Genomic DNA, 15,137 nt, shown 5'->3' with positions numbered 1-15,137 from the left:
ATTGTTTCCTTTTGGGGCTGAAGGAAGGAAACTTGCAGTCAAATGATTAACAAATGTTTCCATATGCTCATTTCCATATGTAACATAATAGTAGAAACTGTGTACACGCACAGACACATATATACAAATGTGAGTGATTATTTCCTGTCGGTGTGAAATAAAGCCCTGAAACTAATGAGAAATGCTCAGCAACTAATCGGCTGTGTGCTTGAAATGTAACAAACTTTGAGTTGAGTAAAAATATTATATAACGAGGATTAAGTTTTAAATCCAGAATTGAGTTGCAGCCAGCTGATCATTTATGCAATATTTTCAGCTCATTTTCTAATCAATTATTTAAATTAATTAAAAAAAAAAATTATTGAAAAAAATGAAACCTATACAAATGCATTTTGTGCATTCAAATGTTATTATCTTACCTGCATTTGGAATAATAATAATAATAATAATAATAACAAAAATTATAACATTAATAATAAGGATACTTAGGTTATTTGCCTAAAATAATGAAATAAGTATATTTATAATAAATAATATCCCAATTACATCTATGCATTTTTTACATTTTAGTAATTTTATTGATATATTAAATTTGTATTTGTACTAATTTGATTTTTAGTTCCAGAACTCTGACATGCATTGTTGCATGCATTTCTTTTGTTCTCAATAGATTTATAATTATTAGGGCATTATATTCCATAAAGTTAGACTAAAGCATGTGGATGACGGGGCAATGTTTGATTATTTTTTTAACTAATGCAGTATTTACAAGTGCAACAGTCACTAATCCTAAATAAACATTTCTATTTTCTATTTTTTTTTTTTTTTTTTAAATCAGTGAATCGGTAAGATCATTCCTAACTTTTCCCATCTATCTTTCTCTAGAACGTTCCACAGGTTGATGCTGAGGGCTTCTGTATCCGGCCAGAAGTAAATGACATCGATATCCTTTTTATTTTCCTTGATACTGGTCACACTCGTGCACTTTCAAGACACCGAGGATTCATTTCTATTTGCTCCTTCTCTTGTTCATTGCTGTCCACAGTTTTAAGGTCAGGGACGAAACTTAAACGCTAGCGTGGAAATCCTTTGCTCTTTTATTTCACACTCTGTTGTTTTTGCCTCCTTAACTCCCCCCCCCCCCACATGCCAAAAATAATTCCTTCTATTCATCCAGCGACTCAGAGGACGAAGACGAACCCAGGAAGTTCCATGTGGAAATCAAGCCCGTTCAGCCAAACAATGGCACGCATCAGAGCCGAGCCACCATCGACGAGCTGAAAGCCTCCATTGGAAACATCATCCTGTCACCTTCAGCCTCGGTACAGCTTATCGCACCAAACGCTGAGATCCCCCGACACAAACCTGTTGCTGTCCTGCTCAGGAGCTGCACAAACCTGCTCTTCTTGTCAACACTAGAGGGCAACAGTAGAATGTATTTCCTCCAGCATCAGAGGTTTAGCTGAATTGCCCCTCTCTCAGAGGCTCTGCACTACTCACTCACTGTCGAAGGTTATTTTATTTAGCTTGGAAAAGCATATAATGAATCCACCACGTTACGCTTGCATTCACCAGGTTGTCTTTCTGCACATATTTCATCTTATGGTTTTACTTTGAATGGACTATGAACAACTTTTTCTTTCAAGTCTTTACCTCTGGTGTGCGATGCCGGCTGCAGACTCGCATGCAGCCGTATTGTGAGTGACTTAAGGGAGCTTTTCCTTGCTACAGTGACCAAGCTACGCGCGCAGACACTCACAAACGTGTGTGTGTGATCCATGACCTCAGTCGTGAAGCTCTTTATTCAGCTCCTTTGCACCATCAGTCAGTCTCTGAATCACTACCCGCTGTCGTATGAAAATAGCTGCTGCCATTAAATTTTCAAGCCACTATTGCTTGTGTGCAACCATCCACCATGTGCGCACTGAGCTGCTGTTGTTGTTAATGCTGCTCAGTGGTGCAAAGGGGGTCTGGGAGGTTTCACCCGCCGCACTCTAGCGGCTGCATGTTAAACCAGTGTCACGGCATCTTCTCCTATACCTCACACTCTCCCCTCTGTTGCTCCCACCACTGTTGGTACCTTTCCTCCTTTTTTTGCTTTCACTCTTCTGGTGTTTACTGGTCCACATGTTCAGGACGAGACACGTGGATATTTGCGAAGCTCTTTATTCAGTTCCTGGTTTTGTTTTGTTTTTTGCCCATCAATAATTATTGACACATTTCCTCACGGATCTCAGTCGTATCTTAAAAAGCAATTACTTTTCATTGAAAAACTGTTTTTTTTTTTTAAAGTACTCATCATCAATATGTGTGTGTTATCTGGTTCCATTTCTGTTTTATATTTACATGAAGGTTACAGGTAAAGTTCAGTACCTTAATCCAAGGTGATGATGAATCCCACATCATCTGGTCCAGTTTAGTAAAAGATTTAGTTTCTCTTCTTTTTGCATTCTGAGTGCTCATTCTTTTGCATTTCTCCTCCTGTTTGGTTCCCCCTCTGCGGTGTTCCCTTTATTGAAATAGCAGTGGAAGTCGTGTGTGTGTGGCCACCAAGAGCCGTAATTGAACCCATTTGCCGCTTAGCGCCTGTGGGACTAAACCCTGGCCTCACAGCTCTACGGTGGTTAAACGCTTTTACTATGTTCCTTAAACCCATTTTGTTTCTTTTTCTCGCCCCCCGTCCCCCCCCCCCCCCGTCCCGTCACAACCCTCCCAACGGCTCTCCTTGTGCAAAATGAATTCTTTATTGAAATTGATGCTCTAAGTTTCCACTGGGTTTGTACCCCTCCAGCGTGTCTTGCACATCTTGTTATTTTGCAGCATGACACGGCAGATTTATGTGCTGAAAAAATGGCTCGGTGAAGGAAGTGGGTGAAGTGTCGGGGGCACGCTCTGTGTTGGTCTTGACTGGTCGGCGTACAGGCTTTCATGCATGGTTTTAACACTGCTGAATTTTCACCCTAGGTTTACCGTCTGGTATGTGTGAGTCAAGAGCAGTGCAGTGATTTTAATTTCTTTAAGTCTGAAGCAGAAAATTCCCTTTTGCTACTGGGAATAACATAATATATTGTTAAACCTTATTTCTCTTTTCTGTGTTGGAATTATTGTAATAAACGTTCCAAAAGGCACTCCACCATCAGTAGCTTAGACATCTAATCTTGCAAACATGAATTGATCAGAATCTATTTAAAGAACATTTTTACAATTGTTTGTTATTTTCTTTTGTTCCTGTCGCCTAAGCTTAATCTAAATTGTGCAAAATAATGGGTAAAAGATTTGTGGATGTTTTTATATCTGCTTAATAATCACTATCTGGATTTATTTTCAGGGGCAGATGCGGAGGAACCAGTCCAGTGAGTATTTTACATTTATCTTTTTTTTCCCTTCTTCCCAAAGTGGTTGTCTTTGAGAGGGAAAAAAATCCAGCAACCCAGCCAAATCCAACACATTGCAGGAGAAAGTAAATAAGAGTTTCTGTAAATGTAAGCTTGAGGGGTATTTCCTCCTGTGGTACAAATAAGATTAATTGCTTAATTAGCTGTTTATATTTTGACATGTCAGAGATTATCTTTCAGCAAACTGGCCCGGTTTGCAAAAGAGGAATTTTGTGTATTTAAGGTCTTGAATACAGTTTTAAAAAGGGACTAATGATAAAAGTTGTTTTTCTATGCAAAAACACGCTCAGATACAAGTTGCTACCCTGTTAAACAGCAAGAAATTAGCTGAAAACACTGGAATTATTTTACATTGATAGATGTATACTTCACACACACATAGGGATCACAGGAGTGTCTTCATTAAGCTCTAAACCTAAGTGTCGTGGTGAGTATATTTTCACTACAGTAGTTAGTTTACAATCCAGTTTTCTTCCCCTCAATATATCCAGCACTGTTACTGTTCCCTGACTGGAGCCTTTTCACTCGCTGAAAGAAGCTAACACCACTGATGGCGTGTTTCCTCACTGCAGCTTTCACCTTGTTTTTAAGGCATTTTGAATTTTTTTTCCCTAGGTTATGTTCTTTCTCTCATATTAGGTGCCACTTCATACTGCTTAAATCGTTCTTACAGTATAGTGTAACACTTTGAAAAAAGGAGGACCATCAAATAACAAATTCATTCCATCCCTTGTGATAAAGTGTTACCCTTACTACCTTTAAAGCACATTTAAGCTAACCCTTTTCTGATTTGGGGATTAATGAGTGGTATATACATTTAAGACCTAATATTTCTAACCTAAATCAGGTATATTTGACTTTTCATGACTGATTGATATAATATATGGCAGTCTTGAACTATGTGAGAAGCTTGGGTTGGGTTTTTTAGTGAGTCATTTCAGTGACTTTCAAGGTGCATTTATTCATTGCATGTGATGTATTTAGGTGCTTCATTGCTTTTAAATCTGTTTTACTGCAGGTGACGAGCTTGCAAAACCCAGAGTTCAAACATCAAATGAGTAAGTTTCATATACTCATGACGTGTGTACGAATGTATTGTGCTATGTTGGCTTTCTGCAAATAACTTGATGTGTTTTTTTTTCTTCAATCTTTCATTAACTTGTCTTTTTCTGAATGTCTCATCTGATAGGCTGGCCAACAACGATCTTCTTTCTCTGGATCCCTTCGGCCCAACTCTCACCGGTGGCTCCTCTTACTCTGCTCCTGCATCAACAGGTACTTTCTATACCTCATCTTGTGCTGCCTTCTGGATAGATCTGTTCCTCCCCAACAGTCACGCTCAGAGGTCACAGTTAAGAGAGTTGATCAACCTGCTGAGCAACTGAGGTTCTCACCTGATAAAAATGATTGTCTGGCTTTAAATATGAATATTCATCTTAGATACATTGTGTGTATGATGCTTCACTAATGCAAATTAATGTGTTGCCTATAATTCAATCTTTTTCTTGTAATAAGGCTGCCTGTAAATATTGATGAGACCCTCATCTGAGGCTGATTTGGTTTTAAGTATAAACCTTTTTATTTATTTTTTTTTTTTTAAGTTTGTTGATGTTTGCTATCATTTCACCAATCAATCAAACCACTCTGTGGTTTATAGCATGAACCACTCTGTTCTTTGCCTGGCAGGTTTAGTCTCTCTCCTGCGCTGTCATTTTGTTTCTGAACCGCCTGAAAAGTCTTTTGTCTCGGGACAGGTCCCGATGGACACATTGACACCACAGGTCAAGAGACTATCTGCCTTTAGGGATATATGAGGGCAGATGATCTCTATTCCAGTTTGTCTTCACTATTTCATGTCTGCTGCTCTTCACTGCGTAGCCTTTAATAAACGTCTCCAATTGTAAGGGACGCTTAAGAGTTTGTTTTCCTTTTAAAAGTTTTACCAGCCTTCAGTTGTAATTCTCATGTCTTAAGTGCATGACACCAGCTTTTAAAGACGTGGCATTTGCACTGACCCGTTGCCTAGGTTAAACATAATCCACAGTTAATTGGCACCTACTTGAGGTCAGAGGGTTGGCTATAAAGCCTGCCGGCACGCATGTTGTCAAACAAAGTCTCGTTACTGTCAAAGGTCCCAGCTTAAAAGTCAAAAGAGCATCACAGAGCGCCCTGATTAGGATATGGTGATGGGAATTACAGCTTGTTAAATCTCTCTGTGTACAGTGGAGCAGTATAAGCAGCTCCAAATGCACACATGACACATTAAACAAGTTTGTGAGCTATTAAAACGATTAAACGCTGCGCATGGGGCAGTTTATCAGCTCCGCCCATTCATGTTTCACAGTGGGGGATATTTATGCAGTATGTGTTATTTGTGCTCTTACATTTGTCTGTATCCCAATGCCATCGTCAAAGAGTACATTTCTCCATGTTTAATTCTTCAACCTGTTGGTTTCAACCTCTCTTGCTAGACCTTGAATCTATCTTCCTTTCCATCCCTCCATCTCCATCTTTTCTGATGAATGACTCAGATGACTTTCGGCCAGAAGCTTCAGGTAACCTGTGTGAACGTCATTTATCAGGCGAGCTTAGTTTGGGTTCTTTTGAAATAACATTTATTTACGTAGGTTCCATTTGTTTGAGTGCTTTGCGTTGAACATACGATTGCAATTAAAGGTGTCGTGGCTGTGATGTCTGACATGTTTATTGGGTCTGTCGGTGGCATCGCCTTCAGCTAACGCAGTGCCGCAACAGGAGCTGTCTCCTCCTGTGGCAGAGACCCAGCAGCCCAAAGGTGTCTCTACTCTCTCCTCGTCCTCATCCTCTCCCTGGGACTCGCCAGATGACCCTTTTCAAGCACACAAGCCAGCAACAGAAAGAGCCCAGAGTGCTCCCATCACCCTCCCAAGTGAGCCAGTTGACCCCCTCAGTGGCCAGACGGCCTCCAGCCCGCCAAAGAGCGTGGACGCCTTCTCCTCTCTGTGCTGGTCTCAGAGCCAGTGGTTCGCTTTCAGCGATAATTTCGCACCAAGTCGCCATCAGGCCTCGGTGAAGGACGCGCACAGGCCTCCATCTGGCGCCGGCAGATCAAGTCGCTTCTTCTCCGATGGCTCCTCGGGCTTCGACGACAAAATGGAGGGCAGTAAAGAGGACAGCGCCCCCTGTGTCTCTGATGTCTTCTCTGGGATTGCAGATAAGGCCACTGGAGCAACCACTTCAGGCAAATTATCAAGTGGTAAAACGAAAGCTACAAATGGTCCCCATTAATCGAGTTTCTTTCAGTTCTTTTTGTTCTTATTTTTGTATTCGTGCCTTCTTTTGGAATGCCGAGTAATTTTGTTTTAAGTTTTTTTTGAATGAGTTGGGGATTTATTTTTTTTATCTCATTTTTGTTAACTTGTTTTGCTGTTGTGGTTTTAAGACTAAAAGCTTTGTTGCATGATTTATTTTTAAGTGTATATGTCAAACTCAAGGTGCTCACATGCATTTAAACCACCTAATTCACTGGTATACAACACACACGCACACACACACACACACACACACACACACACACACACACACACAGTGCAAGTGAAACAACAAATATCAGTGGTGTTTGTAGAGCTGTTTTGTTATGTTTTAAAATGTTTTCACACAGGTTTCCAGCTATTTTTTGTCTTTCTTGTTAAATTTGAAAATGAAATCTAATAGCATCTATGTGCATATTCCTACACAGCGTATTGGCAATAATTCCTCATATAATGAAATGCTCACCCTAAACATGGATGCAGTTTTTGAGTTTGACCCCCTCCACTCTGCATGTTTGAAGCATGTTTGGGGAAAAAAAACCTGTGCTGTATGTGTAGACAAATCATGTATTTGTTTCCAGATTCTTTCTTTCTTTTCCTCTAACCAGTCAAATGCATGTTTCTGTGTAATGACAGCACCAAATAGACCAACCACCCCACTCACAACAGGAGCCCTGATGCCCCCACCACGACCCTCCTCCAGGCCAAAGCTGCCAACTGGAAAACTGACAGGAATCAATGAGATTGTGAGTTCGCATCCCCGTGTTTGTAGTTGCACATTGATTACTTTTGGAATGGCAGTTTATCTTTGTAATGGTGTCCCCTTCGGTCGATCCCCCTCACTCAGGTACGACCGTTCAGCCCACCTAAGATGTCCAACGCCAGCCCTCCCCCGGCCGCCCCACTCGCCAGAGCAGAGAGCTCTTCTTCGTTGTCCTCGAACACGTCGCTCAGTGCTGGGAACACCCCGACTGTTGGTAAGATTCCATTAAAGCGATCTTCTTTTTCCCTCTGCAACACCATTTTCTGATATCACCCCTCACTCCTCTCTTCTTCCAACCTTGACTCCTCTCCTCAGCAGCCCAGCACACGGTTGCTCCCTCCCTCTCCTCCCCAGAGCCTGAGCTGCTCGCCCTCTCTTCTTTCTTTCTGCTAAGTGAGTCTGTATTTTCTGACTTTAGTTTTCTTTAACAAACACTGTCCGATTTGACACAGTGCCTCCATCTGTGGTCCTACCAAAGTCTATCAGCCCGAACATCAAAGTTGACTTTAATATGTGTACATTAAGCCAGGTTTTGACCTTGAATGTCCGCCTACTCTGACCTTGATGCACGTTCATGTTGATGAGCAGTGTCATCATTAGCTCACCCACATTGATGATTTCTCTCATCTTCATGGCGTTTGTGCTGTCTGGCTTTCTTTATGTCCTTCATTCCTCTTTATGCCTTGTCCATCTGGCGTAAAGAGGATGACGTGTTCATGAATCTGCCTACCTTTGAGAAGCGCTGCGAAACACCAGCAGGTAGGGCCGCCAATCCTGGAAGAGACCTCTCGCCTTTTTTATAACCAACATTACTACCAGTTTGCTGAGTGGATGGAGCAGCCAGCTGGAGGCCTGGCTCTGCTGCGCTTGTTTGTGTCTCCCCCGTCTCTACCACTATCACCTTCTAACTGTCTGAGAATTTGGGTTTAACAACAACATCGCTGTGAGCTCATCTTTCAAACTAAAGCAGCTGTAGGATGACTTAAACCGCTCTTAATTTTGTTTATCCGACAATTAACAGAATGTAGGTTTTTGCAGCGGGCGACTGACTAACGGCATCAAGCGCAGTCCAAGTGTTGTAAAACATACAGCGCGTTGTAGCGTGATTCAGACCTTCCTGATTCGGATGTGAGCTTTGGCGCCGGCGCATGCAGACGTCTGATCTGCAGCTGAGTCAACAGACCTCCATCTCCGTGCCTGTCTCGTTCTCAGGGACGTCTCGCGGTCCCAGCCCTGTGACCCTGGCATCCCAAGATGCTTTGCCCATTGCTGTGGCCTTCACGGAGTCCGTTAATGCTTACTTCAAAGGAGCTGATCCCACTAAGTGAGTCTCACATGACGTCTTGTAGCTCCAAGTTCCTGACATGCATTTTTGTCCATATTTGAACTTCAACGACACATGATGCCATAAGTTACAGAGTGCCGAGTGTTATAATCGTCTTCGGCGTGCGTTTCACAGTCTCCTGAATGTGGAGAATGTTTTGAAGTGTGACACCATTCTTTCAGAGTGGATAACCTACATGAAGTAGATTATAGTCTGGGGCAGAGAAAACATACAGGCTTTTATTGGCTAACTGCTGCTAAATTGCTGCTGTGCAAAAAGGCTTATTTTTGCAGAGATTACCAAATGGAACATTTCATAAGCAATGCCAGTCGAAAACTGCCGTGGACTTTCAGTCTGGGCCAACTGAACAAAGGACCCTCTGGCTCTCCAGCCCTTTGAAGACCTTTTCTAGCCTATATATACAATATACTCATTTATAAAATATAGATTTTAAATCTTTAGTTAGAGCATCTACAAAGATCCTATAAATGCACATTAGTTTTCCACAAAACAAGTTAATTTAGATATTTAGAAGTTCCTCAGTTTTTAATTTCACCTTCAGTTTTATGCTGGTTTTTGGGAGATTTCTTTTGGAATGGGTAACATTCCAGTTCCTCTTGATCCAGCTTTGGAAGCTATAGTCATTCTTTGGAGAAAATAACCCAGTACCTGCAACAAATGTACGCGGTTCGTTCAACAGGTGCATTGTGAAGATCACGGGGGAGATGACACTTTCGTTCCCAATGGGCATCATCAAAGTGTTCACCAACAACCCCTCACCAGCCGTGCTCACCTTCAAGCTGAAAAACACCAGCAGGTTGGAGCAAATCCTGCCCAACCAGCAGCTTCTGCACAGGTGAGATGTCTTCCCAGAGTTTTTTACACACACACACACACACACACACACCACACACACACACACACACACACACACACACAGGTCCATGCAGCAGCTGCGTACCTGATGAGACGAACACTTGTCAGACTGATGATTAATCTAGAGGAGCATTTTGGACTGGATGCCATGAGCGAGGACAGAGGAAATGTAGCCTGCGTCAGTGAGAGGAAATTCAATTATTAATCTGACATAAAGCTATCATTAAGCTGTCAGGGAAGTATTTTCCACCAGACTTTAGCAGCCACATTCTCAGCAGTTCATGCGTCTTCTGACACACTTCACACCCTAAAATACCATTGAGGAGCAAACCTCCCTCAACAGCTGCTTGAGCTGATGGACATCATTTTATCTCACCTCTTTAGTCGATGTCTGATAGTGTTAATGTATATTTTCTTCTCATGCCGTGCAATGGGCTGTTAGGCTTAAGTCTCGTTTAAAGCTAAAGCCTCATATCCTTTCCCAAATAAAGTAATAACAGCAGCTTCAACGTCACTCTCTGGTTCCTCCCAGTTATCCACGAAGAGCACGTTACTGTATTAATTGAATCACAAGGAATTCAAGATTTAGTAGCTGGTTGCATATAACGGGGTCATTTTTTCCAAGCTATTGGAGCTTTACACACAAAGCCAGGAAGCGCAATGAATAATTGAGCCTCTGATTACTCTATGTGTGTGGGTGTGTGCGTGCCTGTGCGTGCGTGTGTCTTTTGGATTGTCTTTTATCCAGTGATCCTTCCCAAAGTGACTCTAATTCCAAGGACTTCTGGTTCAACATGCAAGCACTGACATCCTACCTCAGAAAAGCCTCAGATCAGAATCCCTCAGCTTCCTACTATAACGTGGACATCCTAAAATACCAGGTCAGTCCGATCCCACAGCCTAATCCATATGAATATGCTGTCGTGAAGGAATGCTCCTCAAAAGCCTGTTTTACTCCGAGCGTTTCACACTCCAGACAAGTGGGAGACAGAAGGAAAAACTAACCGTTGTGTTGGCTCATAGTCCTTAAATCATCAAATGTTATCCTGAGGTAAAATCATCTTTAAAACAAACACAGGCTGTAATTTCGGAGTGGCTTATTCATTTATTTATGCAAGCCGTACATAATACCAAGGTGGCAGCCGCTACAGTCTGATTTATCAGTGCCACTAACACCAGATCCTTTAAATCTGGAGGCAGAAAAACTGCCACTCTCAATAGCAGCCATTGTTGATATGAACTATTCCGAAGACTCCTGTTGTTTTTTCCTTTATGGCCTTAAACTGAAGGCACTATTGCTTTGCAGGCCTTCTTTTTCTATTCCATTTTGCAATTTTTTTTTTTTTTACTGTGCTTGTTTACAATTGGAAGAGCTCTCTATAATAGATGTTTTTGTAAAAGCTTTTTAAACATAATTTGTATGCATTTTTGTGTCTTTTAGAACTTTTATTTGTAGCATTTCATCCATTATTGAGTTTCACATGCGATGCCACGCCACTGTCTGCACAGCCACAGCGCAACAGTTGAGGCTAAAACTAGCATACCATGCTAATGTTTGGGACATGTGTTCTGGCATTCATTACTTGGTTTGGCTCCACTACCAAAGTATGGTAGAGTAGCGCTCTTATTGTCAGTGCCCGTTCTTGGAGAGTTCTTTTTTGCCCGACAAAGGCTCATCATGGTGCTAAACCAACACAAATAAACTGGGGTTGCTTTTATTTATGCGGTTTTGCTGCGTAACAAGTCTGGGTTTAATCTAAACCACCAGCGCAACATTGTTCTTTATACATTGTACAGGTACAGTCTGATGGGATCCACTCCACCCCCCTCAACCTGACTGTATACTGGAAGTGTACGCCGAGCACCTCAGACCTGCGGATAGACTATCGCTACAACCCAGAGTCCATGGCGAATCCCAGGGCGCTCACCAACGTGCAGATCTTGGTGCCGGTCGACGGAGGCGTCACCAGCATGCAGTCCCTGCCTCCATCCATTTGGTAAGATGCAGGGCTGGAGAACAACAACGGCATGCTGGAATCAAACTACCAGCCTTTATCAGAACAGGATTGAGGTTCTCTTTTCTTGTAGGAATTCAGAGCAGAGTAAATGTTTGTGGAAGTTGAGCGACATTTCAGAAAAGTCTGAAAATGAAGGCAAGTTTGGTTTTTTGTTTGTTTGTTTGTTTGTTTTAAATGATAAGAACATCTACTTTTAGATTCTACCTAAATGTCTGTTTGACCCCAGGGGCTGGAACACTGAGGGCCAAGTTTGAACTTTCAAACGGCCCCTCAACCCCCTCCACTCTGGCAGTGCAGTTTTTGAACGAGGGCACCACCCTGTCAGGAGCTGATATGGAACTTCAGGGCAGCGGATACAGACTTTCTCTCAACAAGAAGAGGTTTGCCACAGGTATGACGACGCTCCCTCAGCTGGGCACGCCCTTGGTGATAACCCGCCCACAACTCAGACCCTTCTGCTCTTTCCTCAGGACGATACATGGCAGACTGCTGAGGCGACCCACCACTCTGCCCCCCAAAACAAAACAAAAACCTGGAAAAAAAACCAACAAAAAACCGAGTCAACCTTGCGAGGCCTTCCGACCACTCGGCTCCGTCTGAGCACAGATGGGTTTGTGAGACGAGAATCTCACTGCAAGAAAACAGCACTGAGTATTGAACACTGTCAAAAACGAGAATAGTAAAAGAAAAAAAGGTGAGCTTTCAGGAAAAATGTAGATATTAAATCTAATAATACTTCCTAATTCTTTTTGTATAGTCAGAAACACTTTAAGGGTTAGATACGAATCTAGATTGTATGATATAAAAGCTGAAAAAATGCACTAACAGTCTTTCAGATGCTCTCTTTCCTCTTACGCGTTTTAGAGTATTCACATAATTTCTGCATGTAAGAGAAGAAACCCCCCCCCCCCCCCCCGCTGCCAACTGTAAATATTAATTCTGCTTGACCAGCTCTGATTCACTTTTCAGTTTTGTTTCTCGATTCCTCCTCCTCCTATTCCTCTTCCTCATCTTCCTCCTCCTCAATATGTGCAATGAAGCCATGAAGGCAGCGCTCTCACACCAGGCACAACCTCGACCTTTGAAGTAACAATGAAGTGCTTTTAAATGAACCAAACTCTTGACCTCAGTGCCTCCTCTTCCACTGTGTCCGTCAGTACGCGACAAACCTGCGTCAAACGTTTGCCCGAGGTCGTTTTTTTAAACAAAGCTGATCAGCCTGATCTTTTTTTACGATTGAATTTTTACTCCCTGTAAATTCCCCTGCAGACTTTTTACATTTTAAGATCTTTTCTATCCTTCCTAAATCTTATAAATCGACTGTTGAACGTGTATTGCCGAACATTAGTTGCGTTAATAAGATAATCAAGGGATATTACATCACTCTTGCAGCCTCTCTTGAAACTGCCAGTGTTTTTAAATCAAACTTTTCTCCCCTTCAGTGGAGAACTGTGCCTGAATATCTGCAGATTGCTCTCCTTTTTTTGTATTTTACAACACAGCGACGGCACCAAGAGTGCTCGTTGTGTATTTTTTTTACTCCTTTATTTGGATGGTGAAGGGAAAACGTTTTTTACGGCCCAAGTGTCTTCCAGCAGTCAATGATTGGACTCCGCCAGGCCCTGCTCACAGTGCAGTAGACCATCCAAGTGAGCAGGGGCACCGTGAGGATGATTTAATGATGGAAATTGCCTTATTGCAAACGTTCATTGTGTTTGGATGTGGGAGCCTGATCTGCTCCTCAGCCTTCTGCAGCTTTCACAATAGCCGCTTTAGCAACGTGCTACCTGGGGCGCTTCCCCATTAGGCCGTGTGTTGGGTTTTTTCTGCATGCGTCCGCACCGCCGGTAGGAACTGTGACATTAGCCTTCCTGTGAGGGCAGCATTAATCTTCGTTCGTGGTTATGGGTTGTGAACTGGAGGCCCGTCAGCTGAATCCACTACCTGCAGAGAAAGAGCTCAGAAACTGTTGCTAATTTCCCCGGTGCCTTCCTCTGTAGCATATCTTTGGGGTCAGACCCTGTGCTCCCCGTTTTCCATTGCTTTCTATTTCCATGATGACGAATCTTGGGTGCCGGATCCCAGCCAATGACATCACTGGTTGTTCCTTTTGTGGCGCTTTAGATGTTAAACTAAAGTTGGAACTAGATTAAGTTTCACCAAGTGAGTCGATACAGAGCCTCTGGGGCATAAAAGGTGTACGGATGGATGGATGCATGGATGGATGGAACTTTTGGTGCTTCATTCTTCTCCCAGTGAAGGCTGCTGTTGTACTCTTTAAGGAGAATTTTTATGTTGTCTGGGAACCCTTTTCCACTGATTTTAACAGTCTCACGGAACTCAGTTATTGTCTTCTCCAAGTCCGATTCATTCGCTCCAGTATGATTTTTGGCCTCCTTAACCACCCAGTGGAAGGCGGTGTATATACTCCTCGTGGATTTTGTAACACATTAACTTAATTTTAAGTGAATACAGGTTTTCACTTTGGGCAAAGAAACTCCAAATCAGCTGACAGGTTGGTGGAGGACCTGACTGGGGAATTCACGGGGTCACGTGGGGGTGGGCAACATTTTAGGGCAGGAGTTGTGTACACCGTGCCACATCACATGGCCAACTGATTTAACAAAACAGCCTTTGAAGCTTTTTCTTGCTGTCCGCTGTGCTGCAGAACAAGGACTCATTGTAATTTTAACACTAAGCCTGGCTGATGGTTTACTTGACTCGTCTCTTCCATTGATCATACCTGCTGCTTGATTATTACCATAGTAACCATTAGTTCAGAGGCAGACCGTCTGATTTGAGTCACGGAAATGTCCATTTTTAAATCAGCTAAACATTTAAAAGTAGTTAACACAAATGAGTTTCCACTAAAAAAAGCACACATTTGTACAGTCTGTTCTCTAAAATAATTATATCGGTGATCAGATGAGCCAAAAAATAGCACAAAGTATCTTCTGTTCTGTATGAGCAAGCTGGTTCTTGCTGTTTAAACTAAAAAAACACAAAAACATTTCCCGGTAAATTAAAAATCTCCCTTTTTTGGTCACTTTCACGTTCTTTTTTTTCTGTGTATGTTGTGTTAAACAGAGTTTAAAGAGAGTGAAATTGTAAATGAATCTCATAAATTGTACATTTTTACAAATATCTCAGCCACTTTGTCTCTACTTTATGATTTCTCATTGTGCCCATATAAAATCTGTAATATATGAATATATACAAATATATTAAAATGACATCAATGTGAGTTCAGTGTGTTTTTTTTAAAACTGGTATTTCTTTTATCCATTTGGTGTTTTTAGAAGAGCTGTTTTCAGTCATCGCCGTCATTCAAAAAAGCATTTAAAGGCCTTTAAAGTTTTTTGAAAACTTTCAGAACCTTGTTGATGAATTACATATTGTACCAATTTAAAATAAGAAACCATCCAAAATGAAACCAGTAATCTGGATTCTGATGCCCATAATCCAGGATGA

The 15,137-nt window shown here is 42.0% G+C and overlaps 1 protein-coding gene across 13 annotated transcripts in view; it reads left to right on the top strand.

Annotated features, from left to right (window-relative positions):
* The window catches only part of fcho2 (FCH and mu domain containing endocytic adaptor 2), a 32,333-nt gene extending 17,423 nt beyond the window's left edge, over positions 1–14,910 (top strand). Inside the window, exons 13-31 of one of the 13 annotated variants that reach the window (XM_057019156.1) lie at positions 886–945; positions 1,149–1,322; positions 3,329–3,353; positions 3,778–3,822; positions 4,414–4,453; positions 4,585–4,670; positions 5,867–5,950; positions 6,130–6,630; positions 7,322–7,431; positions 7,533–7,662; positions 7,764–7,841; positions 8,151–8,207; positions 8,661–8,772; positions 9,473–9,628; positions 10,397–10,529; positions 11,446–11,645; positions 11,737–11,801; positions 11,893–12,057; positions 12,137–14,910. In XM_057019156.1, the coding sequence (XP_056875136.1) occupies positions 886–945; positions 1,149–1,322; positions 3,329–3,353; positions 3,778–3,822; positions 4,414–4,453; positions 4,585–4,670; positions 5,867–5,950; positions 6,130–6,630; positions 7,322–7,431; positions 7,533–7,662; positions 7,764–7,841; positions 8,151–8,207; positions 8,661–8,772; positions 9,473–9,628; positions 10,397–10,529; positions 11,446–11,645; positions 11,737–11,801; positions 11,893–12,057; positions 12,137–12,159 (2,244 nt within the window). In that variant the 3' untranslated portion in view covers positions 12,160–14,910. The remainder of the gene's footprint in view (positions 1–885; positions 946–1,148; positions 1,323–3,328; positions 3,354–3,777; positions 3,823–4,413; positions 4,454–4,584; positions 4,671–5,866; positions 5,951–6,129; positions 6,631–7,321; positions 7,432–7,532; positions 7,663–7,763; positions 7,842–8,150; positions 8,208–8,660; positions 8,773–9,472; positions 9,629–10,396; positions 10,530–11,445; positions 11,646–11,736; positions 11,802–11,892; positions 12,058–12,136) is intronic. The other 12 variants (XM_057019160.1, XM_057019159.1, XM_057019158.1 and 9 more) reach the window with 12 other exon arrangements.
* The last annotated feature ends 227 nt before the right edge of the window (positions 14,911–15,137 follow it).

Source organism: Takifugu flavidus, chromosome 20 (assembly GCF_003711565.1).
Source record: "Takifugu flavidus isolate HTHZ2018 chromosome 20, ASM371156v2, whole genome shotgun sequence".
In the NCBI taxonomy this organism is placed as follows: domain Eukaryota; kingdom Metazoa; phylum Chordata; class Actinopteri; order Tetraodontiformes; family Tetraodontidae; genus Takifugu; species Takifugu flavidus.
This window is presented reverse-complemented; position numbering and strand designations above follow the sequence as displayed.